Source organism: Rhinolophus sinicus, linkage group LG07 (assembly GCF_036562045.2).
Source record: "Rhinolophus sinicus isolate RSC01 linkage group LG07, ASM3656204v1, whole genome shotgun sequence".
Lineage (NCBI taxonomy): Eukaryota > Metazoa > Chordata > Mammalia > Chiroptera > Rhinolophidae > Rhinolophus > Rhinolophus sinicus.
In genome coordinates, this window is record NC_133757.1 from 104,120,138 (window position 1) to 104,140,632 (window position 20,495).

Sequence of the window (20,495 nt, forward strand, 5' to 3'; positions counted from 1 at the left end):
CACAAAGACCACGACGTCTGCGGGTTCGCGCCCAGGGATGCAGTTCCGCCGCGCAACCCCGGGGGCAGAACAGGAACTTCAGCTTGGGGTCAAGCAAACCCTGGCCGGGGCCTCGCGGGGGGCGGAGCGCGTTCCTGCTGGGACCTGGCGGGGAGGCCGCCCACCGCGTCCCGGGCACCCCACGATCTCCCGCAGCCCGCGCCCAGCACGCTCACTGTTGGGACGCAGCTGCCAGGCTCGTCTATTTGTTTGTTTGTTGTTTAAAACGATCCTAGAGCGCGCGCGCTCGGCAGCATCTGAAGGGGGGTTTGGGAGACAGCCAAAATTTCCTTCCAGGGAGCGCGTGAGGGGCATTCTCAAAGGAAAACCAGACCAAGAGAGTAGTGACCAACCCTCCTCAGATTACTCTCCACTGGCTCCTCCCTTGCTCCCCCCACCTCCAGATTTGCATAAAAAAGGCCAAGAAAACTCTGGCTGGGCCCCAACAGCCGTTCACTACTTCCCCGGGTCGGAGCCCCCCCGGAGCTGCACGCCGGCTTGCTGCACGAAGCCGAGCGGAGAGCGCCTCGCCGCGCAGTTCTGCCCGCGCCCGGCCTCTCGGCGGTCCCGCCGCCCGCTTTCCAGGCCCCCGAGCCGCGCCAAGCGAGCGAGCCAGCCCGGGACAAGCTCGGGCCCCGGCCGTCTCGCACTTCCCCGGTTCCGTTCCCTCCGCCCCCCCGGGGGTCGCGCGCCCACGATGCCGCAGGGCCCCGGCTCGCTGCTGTTGCTGGTCCTCGCCTCGCACTGCTGCTTGGGCTCTGCGCGCGGGCTCTTCTTCGGCCAGCCCGACTTCTCCTACAAGCGCAGCAATTGCAAGCCCATCCCGGCCAACCTGCAGCTATGCCACGGCATAGAATACCAGAACATGCGGCTGCCCAACCTGCTGGGCCACGAGACCATGAAGGAGGTGCTGGAGCAGGCGGGCGCCTGGATCCCGCTGGTCATGAAGCAGTGCCACCCGGACACCAAGAAGTTCCTGTGCTCGCTCTTCGCCCCGGTCTGCCTCGATGACCTGGACGAAACCATTCAGCCCTGCCACTCGCTCTGCGTGCAGGTGAAGGACCGCTGCGCTCCGGTCATGTCAGCCTTCGGCTTCCCCTGGCCCGACATGCTCGAGTGCGACCGTTTCCCCCAGGACAACGACCTTTGCATCCCCCTCGCTAGCAGCGACCACCTCCTGCCGGCCACCGAGGAAGGTAAGCCTTACTCCCTATTTCCCCTCCTCCCAGCTCCGCTAAGGCTTTGGGTGAGGGGGGAATCCCAAGGCCCGCCCCACGTCCGGATGCGTACCCGCCTGGGGTGCCAGTCCTGGGCGGGGGGCAGACGCTCTCCTTGCCCTGGTGTGTCATCGTGACAAATATGAGACAACCTCCCCACACACACCCCAGCCTCTAATTCCCTTCCCGAGTTACACCAGTTGCTCTTTCTTAGGGACAGTTTAAAAAAAGAAAGAAAACGAAGAACTGAACGGCATCTTTTCCTTATAGTAGATACATAATTATTTTTAAAGATGCTAGCAGGGAGGCCGAAATTTTGAGAGCGTTGGAAATGGTCCCGCGTGGAGTTGTTGACGGTGAGCATCTGGGCAGAGGCTCCTCGCTCAGCCTCATGCAGCACGTTCTTACCGCTGGGCAGGATTCTAGGCACTGGAACATTCCCATACAGACAGGACAGCCAAAATCCACAAAACATGCAGTCTTCTAAGGTACTTTTTGGTCTTTGGGGATGTAAGTTTGGGAAATAAAAGCAGGACTGGCTCGGAGTGGATTGAAAATTGAGCATTTGTTGTAACTGCCCAGGTGTCTAAGGAAGAGGGCATAAAGGGGATCTCCAGGGAACATTTTCTATCACAATTCAGCTTTTATCTTGGGAGTGGTTTTAATTAACTGGAGAAAATCATGCAAAAGAGAGTTTCCCAAGTTTTTAGAAAACAGAGGGGGAGTTCCTGTGCAAAAACCATCAAAGCAATGAAAACCTCATGGGCTCTTGATATTCTTCCTGAAAGGAAAACATATACAATGTGTCTGAGCTGATTTAGGTCCTCCTGGGATGGAAAGGGGGCTTGTAATCCCTTTCAGGGCTCCAGCAGCATCTCCCTTTCAATCTCTAATTGTTTTCCTACAGCCATCATTAGTTAAAGAAAATGCAAAGTTGCTTAGCAATCTTTCCTGGCAGGCACCATGAATGTGCAATCATCTTATTGGTTAGATTTCTAATTTATTGCAAATGTTTGGCATATTTCAAACATTTGTCCAACATACACCACAGACCAACCAATACAGGTTAGTAACATTTTATATACATTCCTAGAGCTCCTAATTGGAAATGTTTCATTTTGTTTGAGTGAGGGGAGTTAAGGGCAGTTTTATGTGTGTTGCAGTTTGTTTTTATTTCTTTCCACTATCAGCACCAACATTACACTACCTTTCTCCCAGAAGCCATTTTCTCCCTTCAAAATAAAAGTTTACGTTCTTCAAATTATGCTCTGCCATTTTTTTCTAACTTGATAAATAACTCTTCAATCATAAGTTACGTGAAGTTTTTTTCTGTGAAAATTCTATTTTGTGTTAATGAAATCAAATTTCACCTAAATTTTAAAGACAGAATTAACACATTTACAAATGGGAGAAAGGGAGTATGTTTTCCTTTTCCTAAGAAATCCAGCTCTTCTAGAAGAATCCTTAGTAGTCTCTCTGATTATTGTACAAGTGCACACTCCTACGTTTGGTCAGACCCCAGAGACCATTTGCTTCAACTTTGATTAGCTTCAGGAAAAGGTGTGTGTGTGTGTGTGTGTGTGTGTGTGTGTGTGTGTGTGTGTGTGTGTGTTTGTTTGGCTGGTTTTTTGTTTTGTTTGTTTTTGAGAATTCGTAATGGACAAAAAGGGGAAAGAAGAACCTTCACCAGGGACAAAGATAACAATGAAATACATGCTGCTGGACTCAAGCATGCATTTGGCAGGAAGCACAAGGTGATACAGACACAGCCAGTTAGAGCAGGTTGTTGGACTTATTGGGGTGTGTTTCCAAGGTGAGAAAGAGCCCCTCTGTGACCTTTACACCACTAGCCACTTCTCCCTGTCCAAACTTTAAAAGATCTTGAAATGACTCTCCTGAGGCACAGCTCTGCTAAAGAGCCCAGCACAGACATGGCTGTGCTCGTGCCCTGCAGCCAAGAAAGAATCTTTTAGCCGTACGTTGTGGTTATGTTTTCCAAAATCCTCAAGAACCTTCTGGTGTTTCCTTCTCAGAGAGCCTTTGGGAATGAACAACTCTTTCAGAGACTGAGTTTGTCCAGGGGTGGGGAAGAAGAGCTAAAAAGCTACAACCCATCCCCGTTAACTGTAGCTATACGTGCACACTATGCCCCTAATGCCCTTTTTCTTTGGGAGTGACTATTGATTAAACACAGCATATGGGCATTTTTGCCCCTCAAAAAAATGGCAGGCATGGGAGACTTCTTAGGAATGACTAATCCTTCTTGGATAAAGGAGGCAGAGCTGGAGTCTTGTAGGACAATTGCTACTCTTGCCTGGGTGGGCCCCTGTGAGTTATTTACAAACTCTACCTGCTGTCCCCTTTTAAGCAAACTTACTAATTTTTCACCTTTCTAGCTCCGAAGGTATGTGAAGCCTGCAAAAATAAAAATGAGGATGACAACGACATAATGGAAACTCTTTGTAAAAATGATTTTGGTAAGTAATACACCACCAACAACAAAAGATTTCACATTCAAAAGTTGTATTTACCACTAAAACTTAAAGGTGCAAATAATTAAGATGTTATTTGATAAAGGTTGGGTAAAATACTATCACCGTTCATCTTTCCTAAAATTATTTAACTTGCTGTATCCTAGTTTCCTCCCTATGTAACTATCTTGTATTGAGTTGTATCTTTTTAGGTGAGATTCGTTGTTTTGTTAAGCATCAAATAATGAGAATTATGAATTTTTCAATGTCACATTGTCCATTTCACTTTGGCTTTTTCTTGCCAACGAGCCTAATCCTGGGCCATGTTCTCTTTCTGACACTTGACATGTGCACCAGGGATGGAAACATAAATATTAGCCCCAGCAAAACACACTCAAAGCATTCAGTTGGCCACGAATGAAAATGTACTCCAGTGCCAAACAGAAATATTCTTACTTGATTCATAATACTTGACACTGTAGTGTTACACCATTAGTGAATATATCCAAGGTACTGGTTAACACTTGAAGGGGGTTCCTTAAATTTAAAAAAGAATAAATAAAGCTTAGAAATTTGCTTTGGCAAAATACATGAAAGATACCATGATAGCATGGTGCTTAGGAACAATAAACAATGCGTGTGATCTGTTACCCAAGTTCCATGGAGGGTAAGTCACCACCCTCAAGAGAGTATTATAAGAGGAAAGAGAGTTAGAAACTGTCCCCGCAGGACTCCATCAGCACCATAGCTGTTATCCTTAGGCCTCCGAGGTGAGGGCAGGAGCCCGGCTAGACACGGGATCGATACTCAATTCATAGCTGACAGCCGAGAACTTTACCCAGATTCCTTAGGCATTCTGGCTTTCGTTCCATTCCAAAAACAGGCACCTTTTGATGTGTTGAAGTGGTTGGTACCCCTTAGAATCATTTATGCAGGCAGAAGGCTGAACTTACTGGTAGACAGGTGCCGTTCATGCTCTATCAAACAATAGTGGACTCTAACAGACCTCGATTAATATTTCTACATCCTCAACAAAGTCCTTGAGACTGAGAGAAGTCACTCCCGCTCCCACTATTAAGGAATACCCTCTCAGAAATCTCAGGCTTCGTCGGGTCCCTGAAACTCTGGGAACAATCCAATCACTGCTCCTTACAACCCCAGGTCTCTTCTAGAAAGTGCTCTGGGTTTAACCTTAGCTGGTGCCAGAACAACCAGAGCCACAGCTTTCGGAAAAGCTTCACACTGACAAAGAAGGGAAAAAGAAAGGCTGCAACTCCTAAGTCCTAATCACTCCTTCCCCTCAGCAAGAGCCATAAATGGGATGAGAGGGTGTCCTATGTCTATATTCAAATACATACACATCTCAGAGTAGCTGAGGGCCGGGCACGCTGGTCAGCAATCCCAAACCTCCAGGGCCTTACCAAACCACAGCTTCCGTGCTATAATATTTGATTAAGGGCAAGATAGAAAAACAATGTGAATAAAATTTATATTAAAATTTACATAAAATGTCATTTTCTTCTGACAGCTTATGTCCTTTGCACTAGATCTAATACAGACCTCTCCTGACTTCCATGAAAAACCTGTTTATCCCGAGGCTCCAAAACAGTTCATTTAGGGAACACACAACACACACACACACATGTGTGCACCCTCGCATGCATTCATTGCGTGCATTGTGGTTTATCTTACAGAAGACCTCCTTCCTGAGAATGCTGTACAAGACTTGGGCCCTCAAAAAATGGGTGTGTGTGCTAGTCTGTCCTTAGAGGAGAAAGCCTTTCCAAACAACATGGAAGTCATTACACTTAAAGTATCACACATGTAGATTCTGTACAAGTATTGTTTTCTATTTCCCCACGTTCATTTTGTCGCAAAAAGAATAATGAACTGAATTGTAGGAAGTACATCATATACTCCTGGTTTATAAGCAGTAATCCACGTTGCCTCTGTACTTTGGGGGAGTAATGGAAGGGTAAAAAGAACAAGGGTAGAAATCGGATTTATTTAACATCACACTCTTCCCCCACGGCACTCCTTATTTCAGGGGCAAAAGTACCGGCAAAGACAGGAAGGCCCAAAGTGTATACAACCTATTGCTGGGTCACATAGTGTCCCCACTGCTTCCTACCCACACCCTGCCTCCCCATTCACATCTTCCAGGGCAAGAAAAGTTACTCTGAGGCTTTGATTCCCTATGCTCGGTCCCAGCTGAAAATCCGGGGAGTTAATGCCTGATGTTTTCCCATGGTAAACTTTTGCGGAGTTGGTTATTTTAAAGCTAGAGAAATATGACTAATAAACCTTTCCTCTGGTTAAAAGTGATGATTTTTCTGATGTTTGGAGTTCAAAAATATTTAATTTGACTAGGTGAGAGCTCACACACATGCCCTATCTGTGTTGTAGATAGGGCTCCCATGCAACGTACAATCATTTCTGTCATATTGTCCCCACCTCCCACCCTTTACCCAGAGGCCACAGGAACATGTGACGCTTCCATGTGAGTTGTTCCAGGATTTAAGACTCATAAACCCTGAGAACTCAGTCATGTGGTTCAGATGCATATCAGATAGAACATTGGTTGGTTAAATCACAGCGTCCTTGATTTACCTGGTTGAGCTTTGGTCATTTCCCAGTTGACGGGAAAAGCCATGCTTAAGTCAAATTCTCTTTCTAAGAAAGAAAGAAACCCCCAAAGCACTTATACACACACACAAAACTCTTCCTCTGTTAATAATTTACAAAATGCATTAAACTCCGTCAAAGTCAGGAAGTTCACACTTGCACATCATCTAAACAGAACAATTGCCAATGGCACCAAGGGTCTTAGGACACATCACAGTTAGGCGAGTTAATGCTCCAACCAGGACAAGAAATTGGAAGTTGCCTTCCGAGACTACAATGATGTTATAGGAGGCGGGGGGTGGGGGGAACCAGCGTTCTGAGAACTAGACTCAGCTGGGACACCACCTAACTGAGGGACCTCCTACACGTCTCTGGATTTCAGATTCTTCCTGTACCAACAAGAGATTTTAACTAGATGATTTCTTCCAATCTTAAAATTCTATACTTGCCCTGCCTTCATGGATTCTTGAAATGTAATTCCAGCATGTGTGTTTGTAGGGTTTTCTTTCCCAAAGCATACTGTTTATGACTATAAAATGTGTCTTTTATGTAAACCACTTACTTTTGGTCTTAGCATTCTAATGAGTCTAATATCCATTTTGGAAACAGTACATATATGATCTGTAAACGCCCTGGCCTTGGACAGGCAAATGATAGCATATGAGGATGAGGTCTTCAGAAAAACACTTTTACAGCTACACATGTGCTCTTAAAAAGAGTCTTGGATATTTTTCTCCTAGTTGCTTTACCAAATCAAATGCAGCTGTAAGATCAATTCTCCTTCCCTGTAGTCTGTTCTTTAGAAAACAATGATTGTGTGATATAATTTCCTTACAGGTTTGTCCAAAAACCTCTCTGACGTAATAAATTGAGTTTAAAGCTTATGGCCACAGAAGGATCACGTTTCACCAAAGAATCAGGCATTTCTTTTCATGCTGACGTTTCCAATAGGGGAAGTCATTTGTTGAGAGCACAAACCACATGCGACCTACACACAAACACAAGGAGGGCTAGGAGAGTTGAGTCCTGCAAAGGGAGTTTCCTGGCAAAACCTTTGAAGCTTTAGAAACGGAGCCACCTGCTGTCCGCAGCTCCCAACCCCCCAACGCAGCCCCTCACAGTCTAACTCTAGGAAGCCCTTCTTCCTTCCCCCCCAAGCCAGGTCACACCAATAGGCAGTGGAATGGGGTGAAGGAGGCTCCCAATCCATACTGCATCCCCTCCTTATCACTGGTGTGATTCCGTCTCCTTTTATCTTCGTAGCACTGAAAATAAAAGTGAAGGAGATAACCTACATCAACAGAGATACCAAAATCATCCTGGAGACCAAGAGCAAGACCATTTATAAGCTGAATGGTGTATCGGAAAGGGACCTGAAGAAGTCGGTGCTGTGGCTCAAAGACAGCTTGCAGTGCACCTGCGAGGAGATGAATGACATCAACGCGCCCTATCTGGTCATGGGACAGAAACTGGGCGGGGAGCTGGTGATCACCTCGGTGAAGCGGTGGCAGAAGGGGCAGAGAGAGTTCAAGCGCATCTCCCGCAGCATCCGCAAGCTGCAGTGCTAGTTCAGGCGCCTAGGTTGCTCCGGACAGGCCAGCTCCAGGGCTCAGCTGACCATTTCCACTCCGAGGCCTCAGCTCTCGTATCCCAAGCACAGTCCCTTCAGCTCCAGCCCCAGCCTGGAGCAGTGTCCCCCCCGCCTTTTGCACATTTGCACCCCCAGCCTTTCCTGAGATGTAAGGCCTTAGGAGGCCTCAGGAATGGATAGCTGTTTTCACATAAAGGAAAAACCCCCCAAATCTTGTAGAAATATTCAAATGAATAAAATCATGCATATTTTTATGAAGTTTTAAAATAGCTCACTTTAAAGCTAGTTTTGAATAGATGCAACTGTGACTTGGGTCTGATTATTTTTCCTCTTTGGTTTGGGTCACGTGATTTTCACTTTCCGCTGAGGTTGCCATAACCCACAAATAGCTTCATTTTTGTATGTGGCCCAAACTGTTGTGGGTCACAAACCTGGTTGAGATAAAGCTGGCTGTTATCTCAACATCTCAGCTCCAGCCTGAGACTCAGTTCCTAAGTCTTATAACAATTCACTTACCATTTTACACCCTCGTTGGGAACAACAACTGTAGCATGTATTGCATTTCCAGGTAGAGTACTTCCATTTATAAAAAGCACGTTAACCATCATAGCATGATTTCTTCGAGTAAAGGGCACAACAGACAAATTTTATAATTGACCTGAATACTTTAAGCTTTGTTTAAAACATTTTTTTTACTTAACTTTGCAAATTAAACCATTGTAGCTTACCTGTAATATACATAGTAGTTGACCTTAAAAAGTTGTAAAAATATTGCTTTAACCAACACTGTAAATATTTCAGATAAACATTATATTCTTGTATATAAACTTTACATCCTGTTTTACCTACTCTTTGTCTTCTGTCTTTTCTTCATAGAAGGAATTGGGAAGGGACCTGTGTAAGAGTGGTCACCTCCTTTTTCCTGAGGCCCATCCTTCCCAGTGTGAAGTATCTTTCTTAAGTGACTCAAAGTATCTGCCCCATACACCACTCAGCCCGTTTTGTGCTTTCATCTCACAGATTTTTATGCTGCGGACCCTGCAGGGAAGGCAGAGATTTACAGGTTCTGCAAAGGATTTTGCTGCTTTTGTCCCTTCTCAGCAGATTGATTGGAACTATATGGCACCACTACTCTAAACCTAAGGTTCACGAGCTCTATACTCCTTTACATTTCCAGAGATTTTCATAATGAAAAAGAACCACTGCAAAAGTGTTAGTTTTTTCTCCACTTAAGAGTATCCATTGGAAGGCAGGGGGTAAGGAGGGGATGATGAAACATCAACATTTAAGAGGAGGGGATATCCATCCATAAATTATCTGGAAGCCTCCAGAGAAATTCTACTAAACACATGAGGAAACAGGCTCAGAGGGGTTAGACATCATTGCTCATAAGAAGGAGAACTGAAACTCAGGCCTTTCAAATGACAAAGTCTACCTTCTATTCAACCTAGGAATGGATTATAGAAACATGGTGACACTCATCTATTAAAGAAATACTTATTGGGTATCTGCTGTATGCCTGGCCTTGTTGTAAGTACTGGCAATACATGCATTAGTCCTTGTTCTTATGGAACTTACTTGAGGGAGTGAAAGAAAACTGCAGTTGCAATTATAGATTTATAATTGGTAAGTTATATGAAGTATAAGTACAGGTAATGTGAAAGAGCAATAGAGTGTCTCCAGCAAATCTGAAATTTTTAGTGGCTTTCATGTGAAACCTTTATCTGATAGCAGTTTATTGATTTCTTTAAAAGTTTCCTGAACATACATCCACAACCTCTCTATAGCACTTCAAGTTCTTCTGCCACCAAAAGTCAATATAGCCTACCTCCTGGGCTGCACGATTTCGGCAGTCTCTTTCATTTTCTTATGGGTTGCCACTTGACTCTGCTTCTCATCTGAATCGACAAACTCAAGACACCACCCTCTTCCTACAAGGTACCCATGGACTAGACTAGAAGGGTGACACTCATGGATCGAGGTCTACTCTCCTTTAAACATTTAGAACAGAAAACTAGGGACCCTAGAAAAGGCAAAAGTGGAGAGAGAGAGAGAGAGTAAAAGACGAAATAGTAAAACAAAGATTGAGAGATTAGAAGGGGAAAATAAGTACAATTCATCAGAAACTAATGGAAAGAAACAATTTGGAAGAAACTGGCCCATCTGAATTCTCTCTTTCCAATCAAGCCAAAAGTTACTTGCCCATATAATGGGATGCAAAACTTTCAGCCCTGGAGAGCAAGTTAATGCCAGACATAGTCTCCTTCAGTGACATTCTGGGGAGTTTGCAGCTCAGGCATCACTCCAATGTCTGTCTCCTGCCATATGTGCCTCCCTTTGGACTTTCCATTCCAATATTTGATGAGGCTATAAGCCAATGAGACATGCTTGAGCTCAGTTGATTTTTGACAAGGGTGCCAAGAAAATAGCTCAACGGGGAAAAGAATAGTCTTTTCAATGAATAGTGCCAGGACAATTGGATATTAATATGCATAAGACTGAAGTTGGACCTCTACTTTACACTATATACAAAAATTAACTCAAAGTGGATCAAACCTCTAAATGTAAGAATTAAAACTATGAAACTCTTAGAAGAAAACATAGGAGTACATCTCCACAACTTGGGATTAAACAAAGATTTCTTGTAATGGCTCTGTGCGATGTCAGAGGGATAGTGGATGGGGGAAGGGAGATTCACACAGTGTGAGGAATATAAATGATAAACGTCTAAGTATTGCTTTGTCTTGCGTACCTGAAACTAATAAAATTAAAAAAAAAAAAAGATTTCTTAGATATGACACCAGAAGCACCCATACAAAAGAAAAAAATTGATAAATTTAAACATTTGTGCTTCAAGCCACACCATCAAAAAAATTAAAAGACAACTCATAGAATGGAAGAGAATATTTGCAAATCATATATCTAATGAAGGTCCTGTATACAGAATATATAGAGAACTCTTAACAGTAAAAAAACTAATGACCCAATTTTAAAATGGGTAAAGAATCTAGACATTTCTCCAAAGAAGATACACACATGGCCAATAATCACATGAAAATATGTTTGACATTATTATTCATTAGGGAAATACAAACCAAAATCAATGAGATACCACTTCATACCCATTAGAATGGCTAGAACAAAAAAAAGAAAAAATCAGGTAATGACAGCTATTAGTGAGGATGTGGAGAAATCAGAACTCTCATACACTGCTGATGGGATTGTAAAATGATACAGCCAATTTGAAAAACAGTTTGGCAGTTCCTCAAAATCTTAAACATAGAGTTACCATATGACCAAGCAGTTGTACTACTAGATATATACTCAAGAGAATTGAGAACATACATCCACAAAAACATTTGTATATGAATTTGCATAGCAGTATTATTCAGAATAGCCAAAAAGTAGAAACAACCCAAAAGTCCACCAATTGATGAGTAGATCAACAAAATGTGGTATAACTACATAGTGAAATTTTATTTGGCCATAAAAAGAAATGAAGTACTGATAAATGCTACAACATGGGTGAACCTTGAAAACATTATGCTACGTGAAAGAAGCCAGACACAAAGGCCGCATATTGTATGATTTCATTTATATGAAACATTCAGAAAATCTATGTAGACAGAAAGTAGATTACTGGTTACTGAGGGGTTGACAGAGAAAGGAGAAACAGGGGAGTGAGTACTAATGAATATGGGTTTCCTTTTTGAAGAAATTGTTCTGGAATTAAATCGTGCTGATGGTTGCATTGTTTTGTAAATATACTAAAAAACCACTGAATCATACACTTTAAAAGGGTGAATTGTATGGTATGTGAATTATATCTCAAGTCTGTTATTTGAAAAAACAGTCAGATGTCCCAAGGCTTAAGGTCACACAAGTTATAACTCGCTGTTATAACTCGTGTTATAACTCAGACTTGTAGCCAAATTTGGTTGATTCTAAATCCTATTGTCTATATCCTATCCACCAAATACCTGCACCTCCTTCTTTTCTCACAGTGCAGACTTTCAGGACAATGGTCTTCACTCCTAGAGAGTTCATCAATGTCAAACACCAAGTCACTGTCACGGTCCCTAACTCTTCTCCTGAGCTTTGGTTAGTCTCTAACTGTGGACATCTCTGCCCGCATGACCTAGACTGCCTCAAAATCAACGTGCATTAAACCAAATTCAACTTCACCTTCCACAGCCTTATCTTCCTTTTATGAATAACCTTTATTGGCAGTTACACTTCATTGGCTGGTGTCCTTTCCATTTGTCAGGCCATTTGGAAAGCCAAGATAATTAATCTACCCCTAAGTCTAGCAAATAATCAAGTTTTTCATGCTCAGGTTACCAGCTCTGACCTCTTCTTTGGTGATTCTTCACCCAGATGACGTCTTACTAGGAGATTTTTCATTTCTTTAATAATAATTCCTTAAATATGTATACTTAGAATATGAACGCAATAGCAACTACGGGGGGGAAAATAGAGAACCTTTCCAAAAAACTCTAGAAAGCCAGAAGTAGAGGGAGGCCCCTGACTCAAGCCCTGCCACACACTGAGACCACACATGCTCTTCTCCACATTTGTAACAGGATAAAACCTCCTTTGAGTTGTTCACTCAAAATCGTCCCCCAAACTATGGCCACTTTGACAGATATCCGCAATTATCTGCAGGAAAATCTTAAACAAGTAGTGCCCAACTATTCCCTAAATTACCTACTACCTATTGTATCCAGGATGGCTTCTAAAACTTTCCTTCTTTGGAGACCCAGCAAAATGTGTTTATTATAAAAATTAAACATACATAAGTAATTGTATGCCAAGATATTACATTTTTTAAATAGTCATAATTCGACATGCCCGACACAAAATTTTTGTTTATAACCATTTAGTAACTTAGAAAAATTAAAATTCCACAATGGGATTTATAGATGATGTAATATAGAATTGTCACCTGAAATCTATGTAACTTAATTAACAATTGTCACCCCAATAAACTTTAAAAAAAATTAAAATTCTTCCCCAAGCAGGGGTAAAATCAACAACAACCCAAAATGCTGATATTCCATTTGTCTGATCATCTAAAATAATGTAAATGTGTGTTTTATTTCCATGTGTACACTATTCTAATTATATGATGTACTAGGATTACTGCATTTATAGAATAAATTAGAAAAGGAACCGTATCTCCAGCACTCATGCAAGCCCCATATTTTTAGAATTATGTGGCTAAACACCAAAATTTACATTCACTTGATACAAGGATAAGATAACAGGTAGAATGGAACAGATGCAGGCCTCACCCTTTACATTGTTTTCCTTCTCTGGGCTGCTTCTCTAAGTGATGGCAAAAATACGTCCCCTTCCTAACTAATAATGCCACATGAGAAAACAAGAAGTAGTATCTGCACATTCTGAACTGCAATGGAGAAAACGTTAAGGGCACAACGTAGGCCTCTATTTTAAGTTCTTTTGGAAGTGCAGAGCTCTTAAAGGTCCTGTAATCAGTAGAATGGGAAAGTCTGCATCCACAATGGTCCCCTCTCCTTCCTTGAGAAACCTCTGCAGGCCATGGGCTAAAGGAAACCACCTGTCCTCACTCTCCCTCCATAAGGCTTGGGGTCCTTATGGAGGCTTGGGGCAAAAACCCCATGACCTGGAAATGTAACCATACCACCAATAAAATTTGGCTCCAGGCCAGACATTGTGTTCAATGCAGTGGTGGAATAGTGATTAGAACAGAGTCTCTGCTCGCTGAGTGTTTGCAGTTGGTGACTGACAGAAACATACGTACCAGCACCTTGAACACAAAACAGTCTGAATAGATGCAAATGCAAAAGGATTGAGAAAGATGTATTTCCACCGGGGATCTGGGAAAACCTGGTGAAAGAATAGGGTGGTCCTGGCATGAAGGGTGGGACTTTCCCAGATTAAAATGAGGAAAGGAGTGGGTCTCCTAAGCAAAGATGATGGCCTTATTTGTCCTTAATTGTAAATGAGGATAATAATAGCACAGCTAATTCATTGGGTGGTTTTGAGGATTAAATATACGTAAAGTACCTGGCATTAGTAGGAATTATAAAAAGCTTTGGCTATTACCATGGTAAGTCCAGAAGTGCAGGCTGTGGACTCCATGATAAAATAACCGTGTCCTCTTGTTGTTGCTTCTATAATGGATCTTGTTTCAAGCCCCCACATAGGGCAAATACCTAAAGTCAAGAGAAAATAGAAATGTTAGTATTTTTCTTTCATAAGAAAGTGACTTTTGTGGAACAGAGGTGCTAAGGGATATTCCCAATTAACCTGGGCTGTAACAATGATGGTGGCAAGTCTTTGGTCTTAACTAGAAACGACAAATACAACTTCCACAGTAGGACGGGGTTCCTGGGGGTGCCCCCAGTGAAGCAGTGGGCCTCCCATACAACCCGGTGCTTAGGGAGCTGGCAGAGCAGTGGTTGCTGCTATGCATTCTTAGATAAAACAATTAACCTCTTCTTAAATGTCTTAGATCTGTCTTCATGTGTAAAATGTGGATGATAATACTGTCACAGGGGTCATATTAAGGATTCAGTGATATCAGACACAGAAAGTACTCAGTCCGGTGCCTGGCGCTGGAGGAGTTTGATAAATATTAACTTTCTTCATAGTTAGGACAGTAAAGATTGGCTTGCCTGGGAGAGCTGTCTAGCTTCTAACTAACTGTGTTTCCCCGAAAATAAGACCTAGCCAGGCAATCAGCTCTAATACGTCTTTTGGAGCAAAAATTAATATAAGACCCGGTCTTATGTTATCTAAGACCTAGTATTATATTATATTATACCTGGTATTATATATATTATATTCTATTATATTACATTATATTCTATTAGAAGACCTGGTCTTATTTTACTATAAAATATTATTTTATTTTATTTTATTTTGCTATAAAATAAGACCGGGTCTTATATTAATTTTTGCTCCAAAAGATAGATTAGACCTGATTGTCTGGCTAGGTCTTATTTTCAGGGAAACATGGTAGTAAAGATGAGACTTCTTAGAAAAAGCACAGGAAAGGAAAACAAGAAGGGGAGAGGGGAAGGAGCCCCATGGAGGACTTAAATGTATTTTCCCCTCCTGCTAAGAGGGCCCCTGCACTCAATAAATTAGAATGACCCTATCTAAACTTCTAGACTTGGAAGTATAGTTGGTTTTTTAAAGCAGTTCTTTTTCAAGATCAGTTGTTCAACAGAACTGAAAAGCCTGCCCTTGGAAGAGGCCCAGTCCTAAAACCTGCAGGGTAACCCACGAAGAGCCAGAATGTGTCATCTCTCTATAGGGAGCGGGAAGCCCCATCATTGCTGTTGTCTGATGGCTGCTGCCTTCTCTAGTCCAAATTAACCAGAAACCTGAGAACCTGAAAACTGAGCTCCAGCTAACATTATTTAAATGAACTGGCTGTTACATGAACCTTAAACCGCATGTCATTTGGTTGTGGGGCTGCCCTGGGCCAAGAGACATTAATACAGAGTTCCCAGCTCACAAACGGATTGTGTTCCAAACCTGCATTTGGAAGCCTGTGGTTTGAAAGGCAGAATTCACTTCCCCAAAGAAGAGATGTTATAAATGGCAATCAGGAAAAAATAAAAAAATAAAAATAAATGGCGATCAGGGCCACACGCCAGCTCACAAAACTCCATGTAACCATGATAGAGCTAAACACTGTACATTTTTGCCAAAACAAGAGTAGGAGTCAATAATGTTACAATATTAATCATTAAAGGATGAGATAAACAGTTGAGTATCCATCATTTGTCTTGAATACTAGCACTTAAGCAAAGGCAGATTTAATAATTAAAAATGAAAAGGTATACCCAGGGAGGCTGAGGGGACGTGGAAAACTGTAGTCAGGAGCCCTGACAGTTGAGAATCAGACCAGATTGCACGATTCTTGTCACTTCTAAAAGGATGGTGTCTGCAGCTGAAGGCCAACCTAACACCCAGTGGGGGTTGGGGAGGAGGAAGGAGGGTGAAGGTTGACTCAAAGGGAGTTAGCCTAATTATCTCTATGCAGCCATCTCCTCAGCCAAGGTAGGACTTGGCTTCCCTATTCCTCTCCTTTTAGAAATGACTACACCCAGTTATCAATCTGCCCCTGACCTCAAGTATCACTGAAGTGCAGAACTTTTGGTGCCTCTTTCATACTGATTTCTGAGATCAGACAAGCTCTTGGATAGTCACATTGCCTGGATGGTTTGAATCTGACATCCTGGCTCCCATTTGGACTGATTCTGCTCCTGCTATCCCTCTCACAGAGCAAAGGCCTTGCCTGTTGTCTAGACTCTCTCCACCACCCTATTCCCTGTGACCAGCACTGCACCTGGTTGAAGACATCATAAATCACCCATTATAGCTGTAATGCTAAGGATCAAACATACATTTTGTGTATGAATATTAACAAGATGTGAGAAAAGTGGAAAGGAGTTCATTGAAAAAGAAAGTTACTTGCAAAAGACCATTTGTAACGTAATGGAGGGGACTTCTGCAAGATCTAACCATGATGTGGCACCATCAGCCCAGGGCAGTTTGGTTGTCCTCAGAAGGACAGTGGAGAAAGGGGGGAAATTCATGAGTGACAATCAGGGAGTGCATAGGAAGTCTGTAAGGAGCCACTTTACAGTAAGTAAATGCACTCTGTGCATTCTAGATTAACTCACATATATGTAAATACAATAATTCCCTTAAAATTACCAAAGTCTCACAATTTTATTTCTTCAAATTGATTTATATCCCTTGCTCATTTTCGATTAATCTACACTCTTTTGAAATTAATTCCTAACAGTTCTGTTTTTTCTGAGAACCAATCCTTGACAACTAGATATATGCAAATAAATATTCTTTGACCATGGTGTGCTTCTTTTTAATAGCAACTTTCTGTTGCACGGAAATGTTAAATTTTAATGTAAACTAATTCATTCATCTTTTACTTCATGATTTCTTCTTTTCTGAGTCTTGATTAATATGTTTTACTATCCTGAGATGATAAACGTAGTCTTCCAAATCTTAAAGTTTTGCTTTTAAAACCACCTGTTTTGTTTTGGTATGACATAAATTTTTTTTCAGATGGATAAGCCAATTACTCAATAGTGTATCCTTTCCCTGCTGATTTGCCACTCCTCTCATATAATGAGTTTCCTGTGAATGCATGTGACCATCTGGGGTCTTTCTATGCTGGTCCATGGCTCTATCTCTATTCCTGCACCAAATTCCATACTTAATTATCTACTACTCTTGACTCCGCCTTGTTTTTCAAACAGCTTTAGGACAATAGCTCATTTCTTCCATTCAGTCATTACAATCACCTTAGGGCTCTAGGACAGGAGAGGACAGAAGGATGCAGAAACTACTGCCAACAGGAATACAGCTCATCTATTCCAGGACTTATGACAGAGTCAGCTGCCAACCATTTGATTTGGGAAACAGAGTTGCAAACTAATTAACTGTGGTTGGGTGAACTACTCCAGAAAGTAGTGGTTAACGTACTGGGAAATGAGATATTGGCTCTGGCCTCCTGGAATTTGGTCACAAGAGGAACTGGGTATGAGGAAAATAGAGTAGAGCAAATCCATCACTATCAATGGGGGTGAATTGGACCTTTTCAGTTTTATTATCTTATGACTGTTGAGCTGAAGCCAGAAGGAAGATGACTACCTTTGTGTTTACATGTGTCTCCAGTGAAAGATGTGGACGATTCTGATGTCAGTCAACCAGGGAGGACAGGGAGCCAAAACTTATATAATGATAACGGGCCAGAATTTTATAGGAAAGAAAACTTCTAGATCTTTTTTGGAGGGTGGGAGAGAAAGACTGACAAAAGAATCTAGAAGAATTTGAGGACATCCTGAACTAGAGAAAAAAAGGGACTTTTGCCAGAAGTCAGGTTGGGAGGCAACATGTCCAAATGAACTCATTATGTTTGTACCCCCAAATCTGCTGCTCTTTCGGTATTCCCATTCTCAGGGATGACAGCACTATCCGCCCAAATGCCAAGCTACTCCAACCACATGCCTGGGCACCAACCTTGAAGATCAATTAAGTCTTACAGATTCCGTCACCTGCGCCACTAGGCTTCATCCACATTTCTCCGTCTTCCCTCCACCCCATCCCTGCACACATTCACAGACACCACCAAGGCCATCGCCACCTTTAGCTGGAACTACAGCAATAGCTTTCTAACTGGTCCCCCTGTCTTGGGTCATAGTGGAACCCCCCTCAAGGCAAGTCTAGTAATGTCATTTTCTTGCTAACCACTCTGCAATGCCTTCCCATTCTCCTTAGGCTACACTCCAAACCATTTAATATGATTTACACAGGCCTTCTTGATCTGGCCCCTGATGACCCTTGCAACCACTTTCCTGAGTGGTGAAGAGTCCAGACCATGGAGTCAGTCTTCTCTGGGTTCAAATTCCCCCAGCACCACGTACTAGCTTTGAAACTTAAACAAACTTCCGTACCTCTCTGTGCTTCAATGTTTTCATGTGTAAGATGGAGACAATAACACCAGCTACCTCATGGGGTTGTTTTGAGGACTGAATGAGTTAACATAGGTGAAGTATTTGGAACACGAAGCACTTACCACAACAGAATGTACTGGATGTTTGCCTCTATAGCATGCTAGGCTGGCAGGGACACGGCCATCTGTTGGTCAGTCTCCACTGGTAGCTTCTTGTAGGTGTTGGAAACACGAGTCATCACTGGAATGTAGTAAGCCATATGTGTAAGTCAGATTATCTAACTGTGTGTTCGCTCTTTATCTATTGGCCTATATTATCACCCAAGTATTCCTAAAGGCTTCCCCAGCCATGAGTCCAGGCTTGGGCCTGAGGGTAAGAGAAAGGAGAATGTCCTCTGAAAGTGGAGAGAACAAAGGCAAGTTGTGGGTGATTTCCAAGAGTCAAGTGCACCTTCCAGAAGTGGCACAGGGGCCAAGAGGCTCTGTGTTCTCTCCCCTACAGCAGTTTCTCTTTGTTATCTTAGGAGGGGCCAAGTTTGCCTTTACCAGGGAGCTGTCCCACACGATTAAAACTGCAGATACCTGAGGGAGGAGAGGACAGTGGGCCCAGGGAAAGGATCACGACTGCGGATGCAGCAAAGGTTCAGTCTCCCCGCCTTTGGACAACCACCTCAATTGTTGTCTTCTGAGAATCGCTGCTGGGGGACAGACCTGAGGAGGAGAAAACGAAAACAACAACAACAACCAAAAAAAAACCCCAAAAAACCGATCTCTCTTCCTCGCCCCTTCTCTCATCTCCATTTTCACTCGTCGTACACCCCACATCTCTTCCTACCTACCTCTGAGCTGTCCTCCAGCCCTGTCACCTGGTAACAAAACAGCTGGTTCCTGCCCCGCGCACAGGACGTTTTATTAGCGATGATGGCTGACAACTGCTCTGCGACAGAGGGGCCCGAAACCCGAAGGGTCTCCACAGCTGTGCTGGTGAGCACCCCTCCTCCGGAGCAGGCCGGAGCGCGAGCGGAGGGCGCAGGGGCGGGCGCGCTGCGAGGCTCCCCGCGCCGGCACCGCACTGCCCCGGGCGGGGCAGCCCGCTCGGCCGCCGCAAGCTCAGCTCCCACCGCGGCTCGCGCGTCGGAGGGGCGCCCCATCTGCTGACTCCGGGAGACCCTCCCCGCCCGCGCGGCGCGGCGCAGGCATGGCCGCGAGGGCCGCGCGCAAGGCGAAGCCGGTGCTGGAGGTGCCCCCACAGCACGAGCAGGTACAAAGAGCGGGACACAGGCCGAGGGAACACGGGGCCGGGATCCCAAGGTTCTCGCAGGCCTGGGCGGCCGCACAAAGTGTCCAAGTCCCCCGCCCCTAATGGTGGGAACCGGCCCAGGATGCTGGTGGCTTCTCTTTATCCCGCCCCACCCCAGGGAAGCTGAACTCCCCTCCGTTTCTCTTCCTTTTTCTCCTCTTTTTCTTCCTCTTTCTCCTCCGTTTCCCATCTTTCCTCCTCCGTCCTTCTTTTTCCCTTTTTCTCTCCCTCTTCACCACCCTCTCCTTAACCGGCTCATCCCTATCCATTCCCTGCTGGTCCTACCGGCTGCCCTGTCTCCTCCTCGCTCCCGCTCCCGGGCAAAAGCCTCCAGGGCCTAGGTGAAAGCCAAGGGCCTAGAAGGAAGACAGCTGAGGGGTGATGGAGATACACCAGGCTTGATTTTATGGTTCTCAAACTGAAGCGTGCGTCAGAATCACTCCGGAGGGCTGGTTAAAACGCAGATCGCTGGGCTCTGCCCTCAGGGTTTCTAATTCCTCGCCTTTGGGATACGGCCTGATTCTTCACAAGTGTAACTATTTAATTCCCAGGAGATGTCGATGCTTGAGCTTTGAGAACCACTGGGCTAGCACTTTCTTCCTTCTGCTGGCGGTGATTTCAAATCCAATCTTTTATTTTTCATTCATAGGACAATTCTTGGGCCATGACCAGGTACCTGAAGCTGTGCTACACATGGTGTGTGTGTGTGTGTGTGTGTGTGTGTGTGTGTGTGTGTGTATACACACACTGGTGCACGCGTGTGGGGGGGGCA

At 43.8% G+C, this 20,495-nt stretch overlaps 2 protein-coding genes and 1 long non-coding RNA gene across 7 annotated transcripts in view; 2 read left to right on the top strand and 1 right to left on the bottom strand.

Moving 5' to 3' along the window:
• The first annotated feature begins 47 nt into the window (after window positions 1-47).
• On the top strand, window positions 48-8,791 carry SFRP2 (secreted frizzled related protein 2). Its single transcript, XM_019722455.2, has 3 exons — window positions 48-1,235; window positions 3,653-3,733; window positions 7,616-8,791. The coding sequence occupies exons 1-3, from the start codon at window positions 737-739 to the stop codon at window positions 7,918-7,920; spliced, it is 885 nt and encodes a 294-aa protein (XP_019578014.1). The 5' UTR covers window positions 48-736; the 3' UTR covers window positions 7,921-8,791.
• Window positions 8,792-11,396: 2,605 nt separating this feature from the next.
• Window positions 11,397-20,401, bottom strand: LOC109442211 (uncharacterized). The gene is made up of 4 exons (XR_002136632.2): window positions 20,009-20,401; window positions 19,006-19,134; window positions 18,547-18,664; window positions 11,397-14,143 (listed from the first exon to the last, which is right to left on the bottom strand). It is a non-coding gene; the product is annotated as an uncharacterized LOC109442211 (long non-coding RNA).
• The window catches only part of RNF175 (ring finger protein 175), a 37,433-nt gene continuing 36,411 nt past the window's right edge, over window positions 19,474-20,495 (top strand). For all 5 annotated transcript variants that reach the window (XM_074338421.1, XM_074338420.1, XM_074338422.1 and 2 more), the window contains exon 1: window positions 19,474-19,684. In XM_074338421.1, coding sequence (XP_074194522.1) covers window positions 19,622-19,684 — 63 coding nt within the window. In that variant the 5' untranslated portion in view covers window positions 19,474-19,621. The remainder of the gene's footprint in view (window positions 19,685-20,495) is intronic.

Bases quoted from the DNA above. Each gene is read 5' to 3' on its own strand.
- SFRP2 (XM_019722455.2), top strand. From the start codon at position 737: ATGCCGCAGGGCCCCGGCTCGCTGCTGTTGCTGGTCCTCGCCTCGCAC. The intron at 1,236-3,652 runs GTAAGCCTTACT...TCACCTTTCTAG, and splicing joins CCTGCCGGCCACCGAGGAAG to CTCCGAAGGTATGTGAAGCC. The intron at 3,734-7,615 runs GTAAGTAATACA...TTATCTTCGTAG, and splicing joins TCTTTGTAAAAATGATTTTG to CACTGAAAATAAAAGTGAAG.